This window comes from Moschus berezovskii, chromosome 5 (genome assembly GCF_049115385.1).
Source record: "Moschus berezovskii isolate FMDL1 chromosome 5, NW_MosBer_1.0, whole genome shotgun sequence".
In the NCBI taxonomy this organism is placed as follows: domain Eukaryota; kingdom Metazoa; phylum Chordata; class Mammalia; order Artiodactyla; family Moschidae; genus Moschus; species Moschus berezovskii.
In genome coordinates, this window is record NC_142464.1 from 97,872,771 (window position 1) to 97,894,986 (window position 22,216).

At 35.9% G+C, this 22,216-nt stretch overlaps 1 protein-coding gene across 1 annotated transcript; it reads left to right on the plus strand.

Annotated features, from left to right (window-relative positions):
* The first annotated feature begins 3,873 nt into the window (after positions 1 to 3,873).
* On the plus strand, positions 3,874 to 21,356 carry ALB (albumin). The gene is made up of 15 exons (XM_088836092.1): positions 3,874 to 3,963; positions 4,654 to 4,711; positions 5,583 to 5,715; positions 6,964 to 7,172; positions 7,778 to 7,910; positions 8,778 to 8,875; positions 10,541 to 10,670; positions 11,598 to 11,812; positions 12,931 to 13,063; positions 14,664 to 14,761; positions 16,059 to 16,197; positions 16,768 to 16,991; positions 18,253 to 18,385; positions 19,058 to 19,125; positions 21,224 to 21,356. Exons 1-14 carry the CDS (start codon positions 3,885 to 3,887, stop codon positions 19,097 to 19,099), a joined length of 1,824 nt encoding a protein of 607 aa, XP_088692218.1. The 5' UTR covers positions 3,874 to 3,884; the 3' UTR covers positions 19,100 to 19,125; positions 21,224 to 21,356.
* Positions 21,357 to 22,216: the final 860 nt, after the last annotated feature.

Genomic DNA, 22,216 nt, shown 5'->3' on the forward strand with positions numbered 1-22,216 from the left:
GTCCAAGGGACTCTCAAGAGTCTTCTCCAGCACCACAGTTCAAAAGCATCAATTCTTCGGCGATCAGCTTTCTTCACAGTCCAACTCTCACATCCATACATGACCACGGGAAAAACCATAGCCTTGACTAGATGGACCTTGGTTGGCAAAGTAATGTCTCTGCTTTTTAATATGCTATCTAGGTTGGTCATAACTTTCCTTCCAAGGAGTAAGCGTCTTTTAATTTCATGGCTGCAGTGATTTTGGAGCCCAAAAAAATAAAGTCTGACACAGTTTCCGCTGTTTCCCCATCTATTTCCCACGAAGTGATGGGACCAGATGCCATGATCTTTGTTTTCTGAATGTTGAGCTTCAAGCCAATCTTTTCACTCTCCTCTTTCACTTTCATCAAGAGGCTTCTTAGTTCCTCTTCACTTTCTGCCATAAGGGTGGTGTCATCTGCATATCTGAGGTTATTGATATTTCTCCCGGCAATCTTGATTCTAGCTTGTGCTTCATCCAGTCCAGTGTTCCTCATGATGTACTCTGCATAGAAGTTAAATAAGCAGGGTGACAATATACAACCTTGATGTACTCCTTTTCCTATTTGGAACCAGGCTGTTGTTCCATGTCCAGTTCTAACTGTTGCTTCCTGACCTGCATACAGTTTCTCAAGAGGCAGGTCAGGTGGTCTGGTATTCCCATCTCTTTCAGAATTTTCCACAGTTTATTGTGATCCACACAGTCAAAGGCTTTGGCATAGTCAGTGAAGCAGAAATAGATGTTTTTCTGGAACTCTCTTGCTTTCTCCATGATTTAGCGGTGGATGTTGGCAATTTGATCTCTGGTGCCTCTGCCTTTTCTAAAACCTACTTGAACATCTGGAAGTTCACAGTTCACATATTGCTGAAGCCTGGCTTGGAGAATTTTGAGCATGACTTTACTAGCGTGTGAGATGAGTGCAACTGTGCGGTAGTTTGAGCATTCTTTGGCATTGCCTTTCTTTGGGATTGGAATGAAGACTGACCTTTTCCAGTCCTGTGGCCACTGCTGAGTTTTCCAAATTTGCTGGCATATTGAGTGCAACACTTTCACAGCATCATCTTTCAGGATTTGAAATAGCTCAATTGGAATTCCTAGCTTTGTTCGTAGTGATGCTTTCTAAGGCCCACTTGACTTCACATTCCAAGATGTCTGGCTCCAGGTGAGTGATCACACCATCGTGATTATCTTGGCTCAAAAGCACCAGCTCAGTAGTTGTCATGCATGGGCTTAGTTGCTCGGCTGTATATGGGATCTTCCTGGACCAGGTGTCAAACCTGTGTCCCCTGCATTGGTAGGTGGATTCTTATCCTCTGTACTAACAGGGAAGTCCAGAAGTAATCTTGACCACTCTAAACTTCTTCCATAAAAATGGGAAAGCATTGAAAAATTGGAGCTAGTTTCCTATTTACTTAGAAACTAGATTCTTTAAGCCATATTTATAATTCTTGGTTTAAATATTTGCATTTACTCCCATGCCAGATTCCTTTGATGATTAACTAAATATGAGTTTAAAAGCTTCAAAGAAGAGAATTTTTAGAAATAACCAACAAATATGTAGTTTTATTCTTCTCAGTTTAGAATGTAACTGCAGAATTAATCAAAGAAGACTACAGGTATCCTTATTTTGGGAACTGTTGCTTATTAATTAAGATTGATTAAGATAAATTTTAAGCAGATAATGTTGAAAATTAAATATTTAATTTCTCATGCATCTGCTAATTGTTCAAAAGGATACACACATAGAAAATCCATTATTGATACTATAAAGAAAGATTCAGGTGTTTTCAGTTTTTATTGGAAAACTATGAGATTTTCATTAAATATAGGAATATCAATTTTAAGTTTCCAGAATCATAATGAATTTTTTTGTTTTCTGTATTACCATTATATTTCAATATAGTATTATAGTGCAAAGTAGGTGGAGAAACTAATATTCTTTTCATTTTCTAAACAAAAAATATGCACAAAGTACATGTTTGAATGACAAAGGCCTTATTTTGGGAATTAGTAACACAATTACGTCCAATGATAAGGACTGTGTATTTGATCAAGTCTTCCCAGAAGATGCATTTTAAGGAAAAGGCCAGGGTTTAATACTGACTTCAAGTAAAAATGCCATAATTTACCCCCAAAGGCGTTATATTTTTATTTAGAAAATTATCATAGTTTCCTTTTTCCTTTTACAATATACATTTTCAGACTTTAAAGAAATGTTTTTCTCCAGTGGAAATAATTTCAAAGGCAGATATTAATTTATTTCTGTTCAGCTACGGCCAGAAAGACATGTTTGGCTCTATTCTTCAGAACTCCCTTAACCTATTAAAAAAAAACTTTCATCAGCTCTAGCTAGCCAGCAATCATCTATATGTGTATTATCCATCTCTGTCATGTATCTAAATATCTATCACTTGTTTTTCTATTATCTCCTTTTCTGTGCTTGATTACTTAATTTGTGTCCTGAAAATAAAATAAGATCATAGAAAGTGTATTTCTTGCCTCATACGACTGAATAGGAAAAATAATGCTTAAGTACTTACTAGCCTCTGTGCTTATATGTGCCATAGGGCAACATGACTGACAGTTTTGATTGACTCAGTTATTTAATTAAGTGAAATATCTGGATTGATAATAATTGGAGCTTGAGAAAGTATTATCAGAGAAAGTAAATTTTCCTACTGATTGAAATCCATAGTTCATCTTTAGAGCAAAAGGGCAGAGAAAATAATTTTTCAGAGGTAGAGATCAAATCTTGGATGGGGAGAATAAGGAAGGAACTTTGAAAAAACATTTTTGAAAAATTATCTTTGTGTAGCTTTTTTTTTAGTCCCCAAATTAAATTTATTCTGAAATTTAAGATAACATTAAAGAAAATGTTATGTGAGTTTTTATTAAAAGAGAAAGAGGAAAAAAAAGTGTGAAATAGGGATGGAAAGGATATGATGCCTAGTAAAGAAGATCTAGGATTCTTATAACCACTAAAGGGATAATCAGGCTCATCTTGTCTTGTGTATATTGTGATGGCTCCAGCCATTGTGTCCATTTTCTTCCCCATGTCTGTTTATTGGAAAGCTTCATGGGCAATACCCACATTTCCTCTAAGTACTTTGCTCCAGGGACTGAATCACACGTGGGCCAGAGCTGAGATGAAAATGTATATCCATTTTAGTTGTTATTGTTGCTACAGCTTTTCCTTAATTTGCAACCAAAACATTAGCTTTTTCAGACAGAACAGTTTCAGAAGAATGAAAAGACATTAAATCACTGAAGTGTGTGTATGTGTACGTCTTTCATTATTTATCAGTTAAAGTATCCTTTGAATTAGTAATAATACAATTAAGAGCTTAATGTCTTAAAATTAATTTATTTTTAATTGAAGGATAATTGCTTTACAGAATTTTGTTGTTTTCCATCAAACATCAATATGAATCAGCCATAGGTGGCTCAGAAATTAACTCTTTTAATATAGCTTATTTCCAAGCTAAGTTATTGGTTTGGTCAAATTTTTGAAAATATTGAAAACTAAAATGTTCAAATAGTAAATCACAGATAGAGAACACAGTAATGGTACAAATCATTTAAACTCTTATGTAAAATTTGATAAGGTGTTTTACACAACTATTGAATTGACAAGGTCTTGTGGAAAAACCAGTTCCAGATGGCAAACATACACAAGAGATTCAGTCAAACAAATTTTTTGGCAAGAATGCTATGAATTTTGTAATCACTTATGAACCAATGAAATACAAAGATGAGTCTAGTTAATAATCTACAATTATTGGCTAAAGAAGTATATTAGTGCTGATTTCCCTCTATTCATACTATCTTTTCTATCTTATCTAACCCCACAAAACTTTGGCACAATGAAGTGGGTGTCTTTTATTTCCCTTCTCCTTCTCTTCAGCTCTGCTTATTCCAGGGGTGTGTTTCGTCGAGATACACGTAAGAATTCTATTTTTCAATTGTTCAACTTTTCTTTCCTAGATAAGAATGTTTCAGTAAACCCTGAATCGTTAATGAAGAAAGTTTTCCTTTAGCATTTATTTTTAGACTGTTACTTTATTTTGTATTTGTGAACCCTTAGGAAGATACCTTATTAATATGTTTCTAACATCCTAGATGAAAAAAGAATAGTGAGAATTGTTTAGTAACTATAATTTCCTATTGCACATGAAGGAATTTCTGCAGAGTGACTTAAACTTCACAGAATACAGTTGAAAATAGAATTTAAAAATCCAAGTTTCCAAAGGCCTATTCGCTGTACTTTAATTTATATAAAAATTACAAAATTTGTGATTTTAATCTTATAAATAGAACTTGTATTTATATTTTCCATTTTGGACTATCCTCTCAGTTAATAGACACTGCAAGAGCATTAGAGCTTATCCAAGTTTGAATATAAAGCTATAAATATGTAATAACTTTAATGATTTTTCAAGTAGTATCATTGGTGATTAAATAATTCTTCTGCTTAAATGCAGAAGAAATATTTCATCATCATCTTAAGATGGGAATCAGAGCTCAATATCTTGGAGCAAATGAATACCCAAGTCAAATGGAGAGAAACATAAAAAATAATATCGTAACCAGTTGTTTCTTCAGAATTCAAAGCAAATCTTTTTTTCCCCCCAGACAAGAGTGAGATTGCTCATCGGTTTAAAGATTTGGGAGAAGACCATTTCCAAGGCCTGTAAGTTAAAATATTGAAGAGTCAAATTTAATGTTTCTAATAGTGTTGTTGCAATTTTGAAGTCCTTGTAGTCCCGTCATCAAAGACTGTAGAACAGTACTCTCCAATAGGATTTTCTGCATCAATGGCAATATTCTGTATCAGTGTTGACCAATATAGTTGCCATTGGCCACTGTGGCCATTGAGGACTTTAAATATGGCAATTGCAACTGAGGATCAAAAATTTAAACAGTATTTAATTTTAATTTTTTAAAATATATATTGTCATTTGTGGCTAATGAAAACTGTTTGGACAGTGTAGATCTGGAACTCTTATATAAGCTACATGGTAGAAAACATTTTACTGTATGACTCCTTTCACAACTCGTTTACTAAATTCTTACCCAGCAAATATTTCTGTGTTTTTTTGAGACAATTTGAATATTTTTTAATCTAGTGAAAGGTGAGGAAATAGCTCATTTTTCAAAGTCTGTCTCATCCTATTGCCTGATTAAATAAGATATTTGTGTATATATGTGTGATTTTTGTTTTAAATAGTTGAAGGACCTGTGTAAAGCCCTGGTTAACAACAGGTCTATTTAGAATACATTTTGCTTGCTTGCTCACATAGATGATGTGATAGTATGCATATCTTGACCTGCACACACATATATTTAAACATGGTGGAATTATACATCCTGTTTGCTTAGAAAGCCACATATACCTGATTAGGCCTCAGATCACAGCTGATGTCAATAGGATCTCTGAATAATCGTGAGAAAGAAGTGTAAAACAGAGAACATATACAGACACATGATTTGTTTTCTAACATAGCAAACCAGTATATATTAAAATTTTATTATGCTACATTTTTTTGTGTTCTTTATTTCAGGGTGCTGATTGCCTTTTCTCAGTATCTCCAGCAGTGTCCATTTGACGAACATGTAAAACTAGTGAAGGAACTAACTGACTTTGCAAAGACATGTGTTGCTGATGAGTCACATGCAGGCTGTGAAAAGTCACTTGTAAGTGTATTCTGATTTTTGAATGGTATTTCTTCTGTAACATAATCCTGAATGTTTAAAAAGTAAAAATTTCTCATTTTAGTTTTCTCAATTATTATCAAAGACTATATTTATAAGCAACACTCAAAAGGGGGTATAGCATTTTTTTGATGATAGAGATATTCTAGTGTACTCCCAGTTTTAAAAAAACATTTCATTACTGAAGCCACACACAAAAGTCATAGTGTTTTTGAAAATTTTTTATTTTTAGAAGTTTCTTTTTTTAAATTTAAAGTTAAATTTCTCTTCTTAGACACTAATAATGATAGGATAGTTTTTACCTTGTTATCTAGGTAAAAACAACAGTATGGCTATGTATTCCTCATTTTAGGGATATTCATATTTTTACATACAATAAAAGATCAGGACTTTGAACTTGTGATATCATCAGATAGATCTTTAATACAAAGATAGGTCTATATTTCTCTTACCACTTTATATATACCTTTCTTGGGACAAGGCAATATTTTGTTTATCACAGAAGGCTTCCTTCTTGTTTTTCTCTATATGTACTTCTGCCTCAAGGCAGAATCAGTTCTTTAACTACCCACAATAATATTACTCTAAATATGAATTTTTAAAAATATATTTTAAAAGAAATTAATAAATTTTGTCTTGAGCCTATTTCCCCTGAAGTTATAGTTACTTTCACAATCAAAATTAATTGATACAGAAAGGACTCATTTAAGGGACTGTGCATTGAGGCAAATAGTTCCAGAATAAAAAAATTATATTCTAATGCAGTAACAATTAATATATAGTAGACTGTGTCACTCCTCAGTTTCGGATGGTTTCTACTAAAAATTTGGACCTCTCTAAAACGAGCAGATCAAATGAGAAACTATCTGAACACTGTCCTCCCTAATGTGAATTCATTGCTGCTAAGAGGATAATTTCCCTTGAGTTTTTACTTTAATGATTTCTCTCCTGGCCTTTAGCCTCAGGTGGAAACAGGAGTTCTGTTCATTCCTTAATGGCATTCTTTTTGCCCTTCTGTTTTATCCACTATAAGTAATAGTGTGATGCTTAATTCTTATGGTAATCACCCATAGATGGTCAAATCAAGGGAAACTCTCTGAGAAAAAAAGTGGATTTTTATAGGACGTACTAACCAAGGTTTACCAAGATATTAATTTCTTGTACTATTCTTTGGGTATAAGGAAAATAAAATGCTGCTCAGCAATTTGAAGCCTGTTCTCTTCCATGTAGCACACTCTCTTTGGAGATGAACTGTGTAAAGTTGCATCCCTTCGCGAAACCTATGGTGACATGGCCGACTGCTGTGAGAAACAAGAGCCTGAAAGAAATGAATGCTTCCTGAAACACAAAGATGATAGCCCAGACCTCCCTAAATTGAAACCAGACCCTGATACTCTGTGTGCCGAGTTTAAGGCAGATGAAAAGAAGTTTTGGGGAAAGTAAGTAATCAGATTTTTAAGCTTCAAAATTAAAAATTCTGAAATAAGTCAAGATTCACTATAACAATTACTATTATGAAAATTATTATCAACATTAAGACTTTAAGTTTTTGTTCTAATGACAATTTTCAAAGAAATAGCATATTTATTATGTTATTTATGTAGTAAATAAGTAATTTACGTAGTAAATAACATACTACAACATTCTACATGATGAAATAGTCGATCAAAGATCTTTTGCAGAACAGGATATGATATGTATGAAAATAATTGAAGTTGACATATATTAAGATATTATAAAGATATATGTATATATTTAGCATTCTCAGAATTTATTTCAAATTAGTCAATAACATATCACTGAAATTAAACTATTTTATGCATGCATGTATATTTATATGTATATATATATGTATGAGTTTAACCTTTTCACTGACTTAAAGAATGACAAAGGCAAGTTCATCATTTGCAAACTGAGCTTAATTGGTTAATTAGAAGTCTTTGAATTTTGAAGGCTCTGGGGAGAAGGTAGATTGCAAATGTTCCTGCTATGCATTTGTTCCCGCTATAGAAAAGTGACTGTTTTTTTTTGTTTAAAAATTTAGGTACCTATATGAAGTTTCCAGAAGACATCCCTACTTTTATGCACCAGAACTCCTTTACTATGCTAATAAATATAGTGGAGTTTTTCAAGAATGCTGCCAAGCTGAAGATAAAGGTGCCTGCCTGCTACCAAAGGTATTCCTCAGGAAGAAGAGAAGAACCAATTCATAATCAAACCTCATTTTTGGGAAAATTTAGGAAACCGAAGCCTCCAGCAGAAACTTCTTTACATGGTTTAAACTCCTCCCTCTTTCCCCCAAACAAAGATCTTTTCACCTTTTTTGAAAGGCTATGTCTTTTTCACTAAGGGCTATGTCTTTTCACCCTTTTTGAAGAGCTATGACTTCCACTTTCCTTCTTCTAATAAGATTTGCTAAGTGGATCTGATAGAGGGAACCACTGTGTATGCGTTTAAATATCCTGCCTCTTTCTATAGTGCTAGTTGCTATAGTGAAATGCAGAAACTCATTTAAATTGCACAGTAAGAGGACACCATTTTTGTTTCTCTTTTCATGAGGCTTTTTTTTTTTTAACTGGGGGGGAATTCAAAGTGGGGGAGAATTTAACTGCATCTAGAATCCTAGTTTTATTGATTCATCCCATAAATATTTACACTGCATTCTCTTTTCTAGGGAGTTTATTGATGTTATGGGAATTGGTGGAGGAAGGATTTAAATGCATTATGTGCAAAATTAAGAAGTCAGCAAAGTTCTATTCCCTTGGATATTAGTGTACACTGTTCTACTTTTCCTTTTCATTCCCTTTTCCCTGGCAATACCTCTACACTGGTTTTTAACCACCTGGAGTTTCCACTATGACCAGACTGACTTTTCCTCTTTCTATAGAACAAAATAATTATTTGCCAATAATGAATACTTGGGAATTGAGGTTTAAATTTTGTATTTAAGATTTAATTTGGCATAGTCTCATCTGAGCTCAAGAAGGGGTAGTCTGCACATATATTTTCTTTTCTAATGTTCCTCAAATTATTTCTTTTTGCAGATTGAAACTATGAAAGAAAAAGTACTGGCTTCATCTGCCACACAGAGATTCAGGTGTGCCAGTATTCAAAAATTCGGGGAAAGAGCTTTAAAAGCATGGTATGTTAAATTTAGTTTGCATCTTTTTCATGATGGAAATGATGGTTCAGTTCACAAAATTGTACATCATATGTCATTTTACACGGTGCTTTCACATACATCTTTTTGGTTGTCTAAAAGGTAGAAATTTGACAGAGATGAAAACCAGAGCATCAAAGACAATTTGTCATTATTTTTAACCTTTTTTTTCCTAAGTAGTCAGAGAATTTAGAGGACAACTTTTTTGTTCTTCCAGGGCAGGTGTTTAAATGCCCATGTATGTGGGCATTTAATGATTGTGATCTTAGTATAATAATCCACTGTTTTTATAGATCTATATTCAGGGTCTTTTATCTAATTTTATCTCTTCTCCATCCCTCCAGCCAATTATCTGAAGGTGTCTGCTTGTCTTTTTATGTTCTGATAACTAATTTCAGTCATCAAAGTTTCTTTTCATTTTCTGGTAGCACCAGTTCTGCTCTTAATCTCTTGTTTTTGCCTGGGCCTCTGTTTTGATATTATTAGCTAGCTCTAGAAGCATCCTTCAATATTCAAACCAAGGAATCCCTTTTGTAATCCCCTGCCATCCCCGCCACCAATCCTTTACTTTCTAGTTAATAATAAATCAACATGGGACAGAAAATAAACTGAAAACAGACATTTTGGAAGCTCTCAAGAAACTGTGACTTGAACTGTCTTGCCTGTCATCCCTACCATCAACAAAATCACTAAACAAAACAACCCTAACATGAAATGATACATAGTTAAACGGGGTATCATTGGTTTTGGGGAAGAAGTGTCTTTTATCTGTTTTCAATAACTCTGAAATCATTTGAGAAAGCTTGTGGATATTAGGTTTTACATCTTATCAATGAGTATAGAGATTATGCTGAATCATTTTCTTGGTAAAAGTACGCTGAATCAAAGTCTCTAATTTTTGTAGAACTTAACAAAATTTGTTTTCTCAGAGACTTTTAGAAGTCAGGAAGAATGTGCTTTGGTTAATAATTTAAAGAAGGGGTAACTGGAATTTGTATGGCATTTCCCAGTTCATAAAATGCTTTCATATCGATTATCTCATTTAATCCTCACAACAATGCTTTGATTTAGCATGTTGTCGTGACTCTGTGGGGACTGAAGCTCACAGAGGCTAAGTAACGGGTCACACGATTATTAAGCTATAAAGCCAGATCGGGAAGTCATTCCTGGGCTCTAAACCTGGGGCCTCTCAGCATGTTGCCTTTTTTAGAATCCCTCTTTGATTTCTGTTTTCATGAATAACCTCCATACATGCTGCCCTAAGGAAACATTTTGCTCTAACATTTGGTTCAGAATTAGTAATGCTGCTGCTGCTGCTAAGTCGCTTCAGTCGTGTCCGACTCTGTGAGACCCCATATACGGCAGCCCACCAAGCTCCCCCGTCCCTGGGATTCTCCAGGCAAGAACACTGGAGTGGGTGGCCATTTCCTTCTCCAATGCATGAAAGTGGAAAGTCAAAGTGAAGTCGCTCAGTTGTGTCCGACTCTTAGCAACCCCATGGACTGCAGCCTACCAGGCTCCTCCGTCCATGGGATTTTCCAGGCAAGAGTACTGAACCTAAATTTTTTAGTTATGTGTAGTATTTTTCTAGTGCTTTCACATAAAATGTCTGTTAATAATATTTTGATGGGAGAATTTTCTTTTTAGGGCAGTAGCTCGCCTGAGCCAGAGATTTCCCAAGGCTGACTTTACAGAGATTACCAAGATAGTGACAGATGTCACAAAAGTCCACAAGGAATGCTGCCATGGTGACGTACTTGAATGTGCAGATGACAGGGTAAAGAATCCTCAGTATGCTTTATGGTAACATACTTGCCTAAGTTGGTAGAATCAGTTTGTTCAGCATCAGAACAACTGAGAGTGGTTTGAGACTGTTTTCTCTGCTCGGTCTACTCAATCCTTTGCCTGTTTCCCTTACTTCTGCCCTCCCTCTCTCCCTCTTTCTTTCTTTCTCTCTGATATCCTATTCACTAAATGATCTAATAAACTCATTTAAAATTTGTAATCCCTTTCATTCAAATTCTGAGATCAAATTCTTAAAGCTGAAGTAGGACAGTCACAAAGGTAGATTTCTAAGATTTTTTGAGGAGATGGGAGGAGTTGGAGAAAGGCTGGAACCTGAAGAGAGCTTTGGAAATTACGTAATTTTTCCCTCTTTGTTCTCTCTTAATTAACACCCTATGTTAAAAATACAAATATTTGGAATGATATCTTTTTTTTCCCCTCAAATTGACAAAATACAAGAATCCTAACCTCTCAGGACACTTTCTGAAAACTTTAAGGCAGATATTTTACATCTGTAAGTGAGATCTGTGACCATGATCTTGACTAATATTTCAAAAATCTCTATCACTTTATTTGGTTATTTGGTTTCAAGATGCCTGCACTTAATTTGGGGGGATATTTAGAAAAATACTACTGATTTTTTGTTTAAAATCTTAAGTGTTTTAAAAGTAGGAATATAAAGCTAATAAATAACTGACATGAGCCCCAATTAAGACGAGTTTTTTTCCAATCATGTTTTAGTAGTTCTATCTGTGCCTCTAGGCTTAGCAGCACAGACTGAAAATGTTCACAGAAAGCACGTTGCTATAAATATGGTCTTAGAACACAATGAATGTGTTCTGTCAACATAGTAAAAGTCTGGGGATGAAGCACAGGAATGTCAGTTTACACTGAACACTATTCACCTACTTGATTGTAGGCAGATCTTATCAAGTACATATGTGATAATCAAGATGCAATCTCCAGTAAACTGAAGGAATGCTGTGATAAGCCTTTGTTGGAAAAATCCCACTGTATTGCTGAGATAGAAAAAGATGCTGTGCCTGAAAACCTGCCCCCATTAACTGCTGACTTTGCTGAAGATAAGGAGGTTTGCAAAAACTATCAGGAAGCAAAAGATGCCTTCCTGGGCACGTAAGTGGATAAGAAATGATCCTTTCATAATTTTATATGATCTCAAAATTTAGGAACTTACTCTAGGCTTTCCTTTGGAATTGCTACAATTTTCACGTTGCCTGCAATGTTTCTTTATTCTTTCCTCTTCCGGCTTTTAAACATTTTTGGAAAAATTGATTTTAAAAAATTGTCATAAAATAATACATGCTTATGGCAGATGCTCTATCAATAGAGTACAATGTAATAATAAAAATTTATTTTTACTCCCATTCCTGACTTCTTAAGAATATTTCTGGAAATACATGTAGAAATATTTTGTTTACATGTAAATTATATATATTATTCATTCATGCATTCATTCAAAGTGTATTTCTAGAACTTATATATGTGTGAATATATGTAATACATCTTTATGCCTCTATATCTATCTATCTATCTGATGCCAGCAAAGAACTATAAAGTATGGAATCTGTTACCAGGTGCTTTAAAATGAAAATGAGTCAGATTAGGTTGAAAAGACCAGAGTCCAGTAGCATGCAAGGCAGCATACAATTAAATGACAAAATCAATGATTATATAAAATCAGTAAGTATGGTGATAAACTTTAAATTTTTATTGCTCAATTATAGTATCCTGTGCACTAAATCTTTCATAAAATTACATACCCATAAAGAATTTATTCATACATAGAAGAAAAAAATTAAGAATACATCTCTAGTTATCTGTCAGAACATTTTTGAAGTGTAGTCCAAATCAGACAAGATGTACCTAATAGTAGCAAGTGTCATTCATTAAACAATATGTGCCCAACAGCGTGTATTTTGCATAGATTATATCTTGTATTTCTCACAGTTCACCTTCTGAGACATACTATTATCATCCCCATTCCACAGAGGAGGAAACCAAGGAAACCAAACAACCAAAATTGTAATAAGTCACCTAAGGAGATATAATAAAACAAGTGGTAGAGTCTGGATTTGATAGCTTTAACTCTGAATCTTCAAGCCCTTGGTCCTTGACTGAACAGGGTTTAGTCCAATTCAAACCTTTAGGATACGATTTACTTTTGTGGTTAATGATGTGGTTTTTCTTGCTCATCTGTCCAACAAAATCTATTTTATTATCATCTTAATTAGGTTTTTGTATGAATATGCAAGAAGGCATCCTGAGTACTCTGTCTCACTGCTATTGAGACTTGCCAAGGGGTATGAAACCACACTGGAGGAGTGCTGTGCCAAAGATGATCCGCCTGCATGCTATGCCACAGTGGTAAGTTTCTGGAAGGAAAATATGTAACTCTTTGGTTGATGATTCCAATAATAGGAAAGAAAATTGATGCCAGATTGTTATATTATGCACTGTAGATCTCTTCTTAAGATGATTTCAGTTCTGTGCCTGTAAACATTATAGGAATAATAACCTTCAATAAAAAAGAAAGATCAAAGACAGTACTCTCTTAATTTTACAAAATCTTGACCATGCATTTTTTCCCTTTTTAGACTCCTGAGAACAAAATAAGGTAAATTTAAATGTTAATTAAAAGAAATTTAACTTAGATATAAAGAAGGTTAACCTGTTTTCAAATTCTATTAAATCATCAAGAATTAGTATCTTGGGGAAGATAGTGAAATCTATTGATGTAGAATATTTTCAAATCTCTTTTGAAACAGTTTAGGAATGGTTTTAAAGGAAATTAAATAAGGAGAAGAAATCTGCTTCAAGGATTTTTAGCATATTTAGATATGCTAAGATAAGATCTTAGCATATTGGAAAAGACCCTGATGCTGGGAAAGATTGAGGGCAGAGGGGGAAGGGGGTGACAGAAGACGAGATGGTTGGATGGCATCACTGACTCAGTGGACATGAGTTTGAGCAAACTCTGGGAGATAGTGAAGGACAGGGAAGCCTGGTGTGCTGCAGTCCATGGGATCACAAAGAGTCAGACACGACTGAGCGACTGAACAACAGCAACGGCAAATATTTAGCAAATAGCTCGTGTTTGAGATATTTAGCACTCTATAGGGCCGCACAGAGTTGGACACGACTGAAGCGACTTAGCAGCAGCAGCAGTACATAGAGTGGTTTTCAAACTTAAGAATCAGAGGAAAGTCATTGTTTCCTCTATCTAGAAACTGGCTATATGTCAAGTGCCACACAAGAACTGATGACCAAGACAAAATCTCTTATCTCAGAGAGCTCGGGATCCAACTGCAGAGATGGTTTAATAATGAGTATTTATAATTACGTGGCGATTTCATGCTTTAGTCGCTAAGTCGTGTCCGATTCTTGCAACCTTATGGACTGTAGCCCACAAGCTCCTCTGTTCATAGGATTTTCCAGGCAAGAATACTGGGGTGAGTTGCTATTTCCTTCTTCAGGGGATCTTCCTGATCCAGGGATTGAACCCAGGTTTCCTGCACTGCAGGCAAATTCTTTATTGACTGAGCTACCAGGGAAGCCCATAGCCACCATTTATTAGGTTTTTACTATATCCCAGGCTCTGTTTTAATTTCATGAGCTCAGGAGGTTTACAGAGTAATTCTCTGAGGGGAGTATCATCTTCATCTCCGTTTTAGAAGTGAGGGTTCTAGAGCTTTGAGATGGGAAGTAAAGTTGCACAACTAGAAAATGAGTCAGATGACCTGGCTTAAACACTAGGAGTTGCATTCCAGAGTCTGAATGTTCTTAATCACTCATACAGTCTTACCAAATAAACAGTGTGGACATAAAATAGATTTGGCATCAAAAAGCTATTTACATGACTTTGGGCAGAGAAGAGGAAGGATCTCATTCTACCTACAAGGGTGAAAAACAACCTGCATCTTGTCCTTATATAGAATGTTGTAAGCACAATTCTTTTCTTTTTCAGTTTGACAAACTTAAGCATCTTGTGGATGAGCCTCAGAATTTAGTCAAACAAAACTGTGAACTATTCGAAAAAACTGGAGAGTATGGATTCCAAAATGTGTAAGTATATTTACTTACTGGCTAATTTTTCTTGTTCACTTCTCCTCCTCCTCCTAAGTCACTTCAGTCGTGTCCGACTCTGTGTGACCCCATAGACGGAAGCCCACCAGGCTCCCCTGTCCCTGGGATTCTCCAGGCAAGAACACTGGAGTGGGTTGCCATTTCCTTCTCCAATGTGTGAAAGTGAAAAGGGAAAGTGAAGTCGCTCAGTCGTGTCCGACCCTTAGTGACCCCACGGACTGCAGCCTACCAGGCTCCTCCATCCATGGGATTTTCTAGGCAACTTAGTAAATATTTAAGATGATATTCATAGACCACCTATCATAGAAGTTTTAATTTTGAAAGTAAACTCTTATTTCTAATCACTCTCGATTAAGAAAGACCAGAGAAAATGAAATAAAATAGTTGATGGGGTGAAGAGCCTATATTTGAGTGCAGTTTAAAAAATTGGACTCAAATCTGGGAGGAAAAATATCAAATATTGGGTTATAGGAACTGAGGATGCTGTCTGACAGTTAAGAAATAATTTATGAGTGAAAAAAATAAAAGCAATGCTTTACAGAGCAGAAAATAAGTCTTCAGTGGCTGTAGCTCAATAAGGTGATAGACTAATGTTCTGATTAAATAAAGCCTTATCTGTGAAAGTTAAGACAGGAAGGGGCACATCATTTAGTTGATATTTATTTTTCAGCTTACACCTGTTACCACTTTTTTAGCTATAGGTGCTTGGAATAACAACAATGAGCAAGACATCGCCCCTTCCTTTGAGTAGGTTATGGTCATACATTGACTTTCAGTAGTGATTAGCATTCTTAGTAAATGATTGTTACATGCTAAATACTATATCAGGCTGATTGCATACTTTGTTTCTTTTAATTTAGTTCTTGCACCATCCCTTTTGAGTCAGGTGCATTTCCTTCTGTTTTTAGGTGAGAAAATTCATCCATATCTTTCAAATTTAGGATAGTGCTGATGTGTATTAAGCTCTCAGTAGGTTTAATTGAAAGAAAGAAGCAATTAAAAAGTATTTTAATGTCACTGAATTATAATAAAGTAAGCCACTTTCCTAAGATTATATAGCACAGGTGGAATCCAAAGCTAGGTTACTTAGTTGCTCAGGACAAGTTCTTCATCCACATTATTCCGCCCATGTGAAGATGAAGACAGTTTACGAATGGAATAGGTCTTCCCTGGACACCATCTTGGTGGATTTTGGCTAAGTGTTCTCTGCTTGACCTGATGTGTTAGAAAAAGAGTTTCTTGTCTGACTGAAAACACATGGATTATGTTGTTACAGGCTCATAGTTCGTTACACCAGGAAAGTACCCCAAGTGTCAACTCCAACTCTCGTGGAGGTCTCAAGAAAACTAGGAAAAGTGGGCTCTAAGTGTTGTAAAAAGCCTGAATCAGAAAGACTGTCCTGTGCTGAAGACTATGTGAGTCTTTTAGAATAGAGCTGTCAATAAGGATGAATTTTTGCCTTGAGATGTTGACGAAACTTTCAGAAGCAAGTGAAAGTGCTTGCTTTCACTTGTGTGTGTGTGTGTGTGTTTGTGTATTGTCTATATGGTAGTGGCAACCAGGGTTTGGTTGCCTATATTATCTTGACCATCAGAGGATTTAGATAAGATTCCAAAAGTGCTAAATTGTTTTGAAAAAATTTCATGAATTTTTAATGTTCCATCCTTGCATTTTCTAAATGTTTACTTTTTGGGTTTTTTTTCTCTAATGTATCAGTAGAAGACTATTTCTTCCCTACTCCAACACATATCTCAGGACTCTTCTCAAATATATTATTCCTAAAATGTAGACATATTTAACTGAGAAGATTTTTCAAAGTCCCTTTTTACCTGTAGTTCTAAGGTAAATTGTTGCCTCAAATCAACCTTGGATTCAATGTTGTGAGTTAAAAGATAGAATTTGTTTTGGTCCAGTGGAAGGTAGGAGTTCATGGAAAACTTTTTATTACGCTTTCTTTGAGCGTCTGTGTTTCTGCCTATTTGTAGCTGGGCTTGATCCTGAACCGGCTGTGCGTGTTGCATGAGAAGACACCAGTGAGTGAAAAAGTCACGAAGTGCTGCACGGAGTCACTGGTGAACAGACGGCCATGCTTCTCTGCTCTGACACCTGATGAAACATATGTCCCCAAGCCCTTTGATGAGAAATTGTTCACCTTCCATGCAGATATATGCACACTTTCCGACACTGAGAAGCAAATCAAGAAACAAACGTGAGGAGTATTTCATTACTGTTTGTGTTGGCAGTCTTGATAGTGAGAACTGTAAACGAGCAGCTTTCTCTGAAATAGTGCTTATAGACCTGACGTACACAAGTATTGGCCATGTTAAGCAGATAAAAATGTCAAGAATAAAATGGATAGACTTTTGTTTTCTTAGCAAAAGAAAAAAAAAAGCCAAACACCTCATCATCTTGCCTACAAACCATTCAGAATAATCTTGCAGATAAAAGCTGCAGCAGAATTATTTCTTAGGCTAGTCCAGTAGAATAAGCTGAACAATTAGCTGATGCATTTTTGTAGATAGCAAATTAGTCAGTAGAAATCATATGAGAGTTTAATTCTGGGCATGAAGTTATTTTCAGTTTGTTCTGTGTCGACCTACAGATAAGGCAGCCCCTTAAGATCTAACTTTTGAGAATGGAACTTGGATTAAAAACATCTGGCATTTTGAGTTCAGAGGCTTGATCCTTTGATTCCTTATTGTGGTCACAGGGTTTATAATTGCAAGAAATTGAGCACCATGAAGTTGTTATTACTTCTGGTGGCTTCTGATCATGGAGCTAGACTTTAAAGTAATATTGTAAAACCTACTGTGCCCATATGACTCTTTCTCCAGCCCTGTTGTCTCTGCAGATGTCAAAGAAAGAGAACCACCAGCTCCTTTGAATTGGATAGTTTTATTTCCTATGGCCTCTATATTATTAGGGCTTCCCTGGTGGTTCAGGAGTTAAAAACTCTGCCTGCAATGCAGGAGACCTGGGTTCAATCCCTGGGTCAGGATTGTTATTAACTTTGAATGGGGCAGATTACAAAATACCAAGAGAAAGATTCTCAGAAACTTTTTAAATGGAGTCCAGGATAAGTACATTTTTAAGAATTATTTTTAGCTCTTAAATTTATGCAATTCAGTATGGCATAACTCCCCAAATCAGATAACGTATGAATGCAATGACATCATCCTTTCCAGTGATTTACTGAAGAACCATTGGTTGAGATATACTGACACTGCAAATGTTGAGCAATTTACATTGATTACTTAATTTGATCCTTCCACCAACCCTGTGAAGGTGGATTTTATTGTTATTATGCAAGTGAGAATATTGAAGCTTATAATGGTAAGCCTGGGCCTCAAATCCAGAGCTGTCTGGCTCTAAAACTTAGAATGTGAAGCCACACTGCTACCATTCTTACCATCTCCATTTTTCTTCAGTGAGTGCATTTCTTCCTGTTTTTTATTTTTATTCAAATGCAGTGCACTTGTTGAGCTGTTGAAACACAAACCCAAGGCAACAGAGGAACAACTGAAAGCCGTTATGGGGAATTTTGTGGCTTTTGTAGACAAGTGCTGCGCAGCTGATGACAAAGAGGCCTGCTTTGCTGTGGAGGTACTGGAGTTGTTTGTCTTCATTTTAATATGTCTAATTTCCTTTGCTGTCACATTTGGTCAAGCTAGGGGTTAGTGGTTTAAGTACCTGAAAGAAATTATGTGTGTGTGGAACAGGAATCTTATTCTTCATACAATTGTCTTACCAAATGACTGAAATACTTTTTTTTTAAAAAAATCTCTTGCTGCACTGTAGTTGTGTTTTAATATTCTGTTTCCAAAGTTGTATGTTTATGAATTTAGACAGAAATATTTCTATAGCCTGAAATCTTTTGGTAGAGACATCATTAAACCAAAACTTAATTTAGTTTAACATTTTCTTGAAAATGGTAATTTGCGATTTGGTTGAATATGAATGGTTGATTTTATAGGTTACAGGGGAAATTTCTATTTATGTGTGTGAATCATTTAATATTTCCCTCTAGGACTTGACAGTATTTTATTCCTTTGGAGGCATATCAGGGAGCCTCCTTTTAGAGAGTCTAGTTCAGTTCAGTTCAGTCACTCAGTCATGTCCGACTCTCTGCGAGAGTCTAGTACTGAACTGTTATTAAAGGATGTGATATATAAAAAATTACTTTGCAATCACCAATGGCTGTATAAATGTTACTTTTAAAAAATCCTAACAGTGGTGCTAATATTTCCCCCATATCTGTCATTTCTTTGTATTTAGGGTCCAAAACTTGTTGCTTCAACTCAAGCAGCCTTAGCCTAAACACGACACGACCACAAGCATCTCAGGTAACTATAGTTTTCTGTGCTTCGTCACTCAGTCGTGTCCGACTCTTTGCGACCCCATGGACTTCAGCCCACAAGGCTTCTCTGTCCATGGGGATTCTCTAGGCAAGAATACTGGAGTGTGTTGCCATGCCCTCTTCCAGGAACTATACTTTAGATTTTTTTTAAAAAAGTGATTATATAGGGCTTCCCTGGTGGCTCAGGGGCAAAGAATTTGCCTGCCAGTGCAGAAAACATGGGTTCAATCTCTGATCCAGGAAGATCCCATATGCTGCGGAAAGTGAGCCTGTGGATCACAACTATTGAGCCTGTGCTCTAAAGCGTGGGCGCCACAACTCCTGAGCCCACGTGCCACAACTACTGAAGCCTATGCACCCTAGAGCCTATGCTCCGCAGCAAGAAAAGCCATTGCAATGAGAAACCTGCACATTGCAACTAGAGAGCAGCCCCTTCTCCCTGCTAGAGTAAAGCCTGAGCAGCAAAGAGCTAGCACAGCCAAAAATAAATAAGTAAATAGAATTGTTAAAATAAAAAGTAATTATAATACATGCATGCATGCTAAGTCACTTTAGTTGTGTCCGACTCTTTGCAACCCTATGGACTGTAGCCCACCAGACTCCTCTGTCCAAGGGATTCTCCAGGCAAGAATACTAGAGTGGGTTGATGTTTCCTCCTCCAGTGAATCTTCCCAACCCAGGGATTGGATCTGCGTCACTTTATGTCTTCTGTATTGGCAGGCAGGTTCTTTACCACTAGTACTACCTGAGAAGCCCCTAGTTATTAAAATAGCAAAGATCAACTGATTAATGCCAGTCACTATTCTAAACTCATTATATGTATATATACTTCATTAATTCTCAAAATAGTTGCCTGAGTCGAAAACCATTATTATTCCCATTTTGCACATGAGAAAAGGAAAGTATAGATCAAGGTATAGGTTAAGTAATTTACCCAAAGACCATCCAATCAGTGAGAGGTGGAGCCAAAATTAAAAATTCACACCAAAGCTTGAGAATTAACCACTATCTTGTTCTGCCCTAATGTGACATGGAAAGCAGTCATTCTACTAAGTACTGGCTCAGCAATGGGATCCTGTAGGTAATAGGCTGAATTGTATGCAAAGTGTGTTTTCAAATGTACAAAAACAGTTGAATATCAATGATTTCACATGGTTCAACCAAATAGCTAAAAAACAAATTCATTTCATTGGCGAATATGAGAGGTCTACCTTTTGTGAACTTCTACTACAAGTAAATAATTTGCTACTAAGTTTCTAATGTGTCAAGATGCTAAGTCTTAACAGGATTTCTCTTATGACAAAAAGGCTCACTTTAAAACTGAGATGTTTGAACATAAATGTGTTTAACCCATCTTAGTATAGTGTTGTGGGGGAAATTAAAAAATAGAATGAACTTCATTTTTGAAGTTGCCCAACTGTTCTTTAGCATGAAGTGTTTTTATATTTTTCAAACTGACTGTGATGTTTATTCCACTATTAGATTTTAACTTGCTCTTTGCCTATATGGTAATACCTATATTTTGGACAGAAAACAGCTTCATATCTTTGCAAATGTGGGCATTTCAAAATGTGATTTGTTTCAGTCCTAAATGGCAAGATTTTCTTCCTAGAGGTCTAACTTTGAGAAGATAACTTTTTTGTTTGTAATGAACTTAGTTAAGAAGTAGGTGTCAGGTATTCCCTGGTGATCCAACAGTTACGACTCCACACTTCCACGGCAGGGGACACAGGTTCGATCCCTGGTTAGGGAACTAAGATCACGCAAGCTGTGCTGCATGGTGTGGCCAAAGAAGAGTTGTTGTTCAGTAAATGACTCTGAGAATTAATGATGAAAAGCTGGTGTTACAATGTTCAACCCTGATTGACATCATGACGAAGAGAGGACTTTACAAACCTTATTGCTCTGTCCTTTCCCCTTGCCCAGCAGAAGAATTCAACTGCCATGAGTCCAGGACAGGCTTGAATTGTTTTCATTGGTGGAATTAGAAAGACAATCGAAGCAATCTGGCATTCATTTGAATATATTTGAAAAAGCACATGCCATTTTATAAACAGTAACTCTATTTATCTTTTGTTTTTCAGCCTACCCTGAGAGTAAGAGGAAAAAAGAGAAATGAAAACTCAGAGCTTATTCATCATTTTTCTGTTGGTGTTAAACCAACACCCTTTCTAAAGAACATAAATTTCTTTAAATATTTTGCTTCTTTTGTTTGTGCTAAAATTAATAAAAAATGAAAAGAATCTAACATAACTGTCCATCACTGTTATTTTTCAAAGATGTGTTGCCATCCTGAAAATTGTGTAGGTGCTGTAAAAGTCCCACTGTTCTCTTTTTCCCCATTTCAATGGAGGACTTCTAGTTCCTTATGGGTTAATTATGTAAAAGAAACATTAATGCTGTTCTGAGTTGTGGATTCTAAGCATTCAGAGTAATATTTTAACATGATAATTCTGGATAAAAGAATAGGAACTGTGGTATAGGTAAGGCATATAAAGCATGGCTTTTGCCTATATACTAGGGCTGAATAATAAATGTGGAGACCAAGAAGATAGAGATGATTGTAAGGATACAATAAGTCTCCTTGTATCTGCAGGATATAGATCCCATGACTCCCAGTGGATGACTGAACTGCAGATGTATCTTATATATACTAGGTTTTTTCTTGTACTTCTGTTCAGTTCAGTTCAGTTGCTCAGTCATGTCCGACTCTTTGCGACCCCATGAATCACAGCATGCCAGGCCTCTCTGTCCATCACCAACTCCCGAGTTTACCCAAACTCATGTCCATCGAGTCGGTGATGCCATCTAGTCATCTCATTCTCTGTCGTCCCCTTCTCCTCCTGCCCCCAATCCCTCCCAGCATCAGGGTCTTTTCCAGTGAATCAACTCTTCGCATGAGATGGCCAAAGTATTGGAGTTTCAGCTTCAGGATCAGTCCTTCCAATGAACACCCAGGACTGGTTGGATCTCCTTGCAATCCAAGAGACTCTCAAGAGTCTTCTCTAACACCTAATTAACTGAATTAGAAAAGAAAAAACCTGATCCTGGAAAAATTTAATGACAGTTTAGGAAGA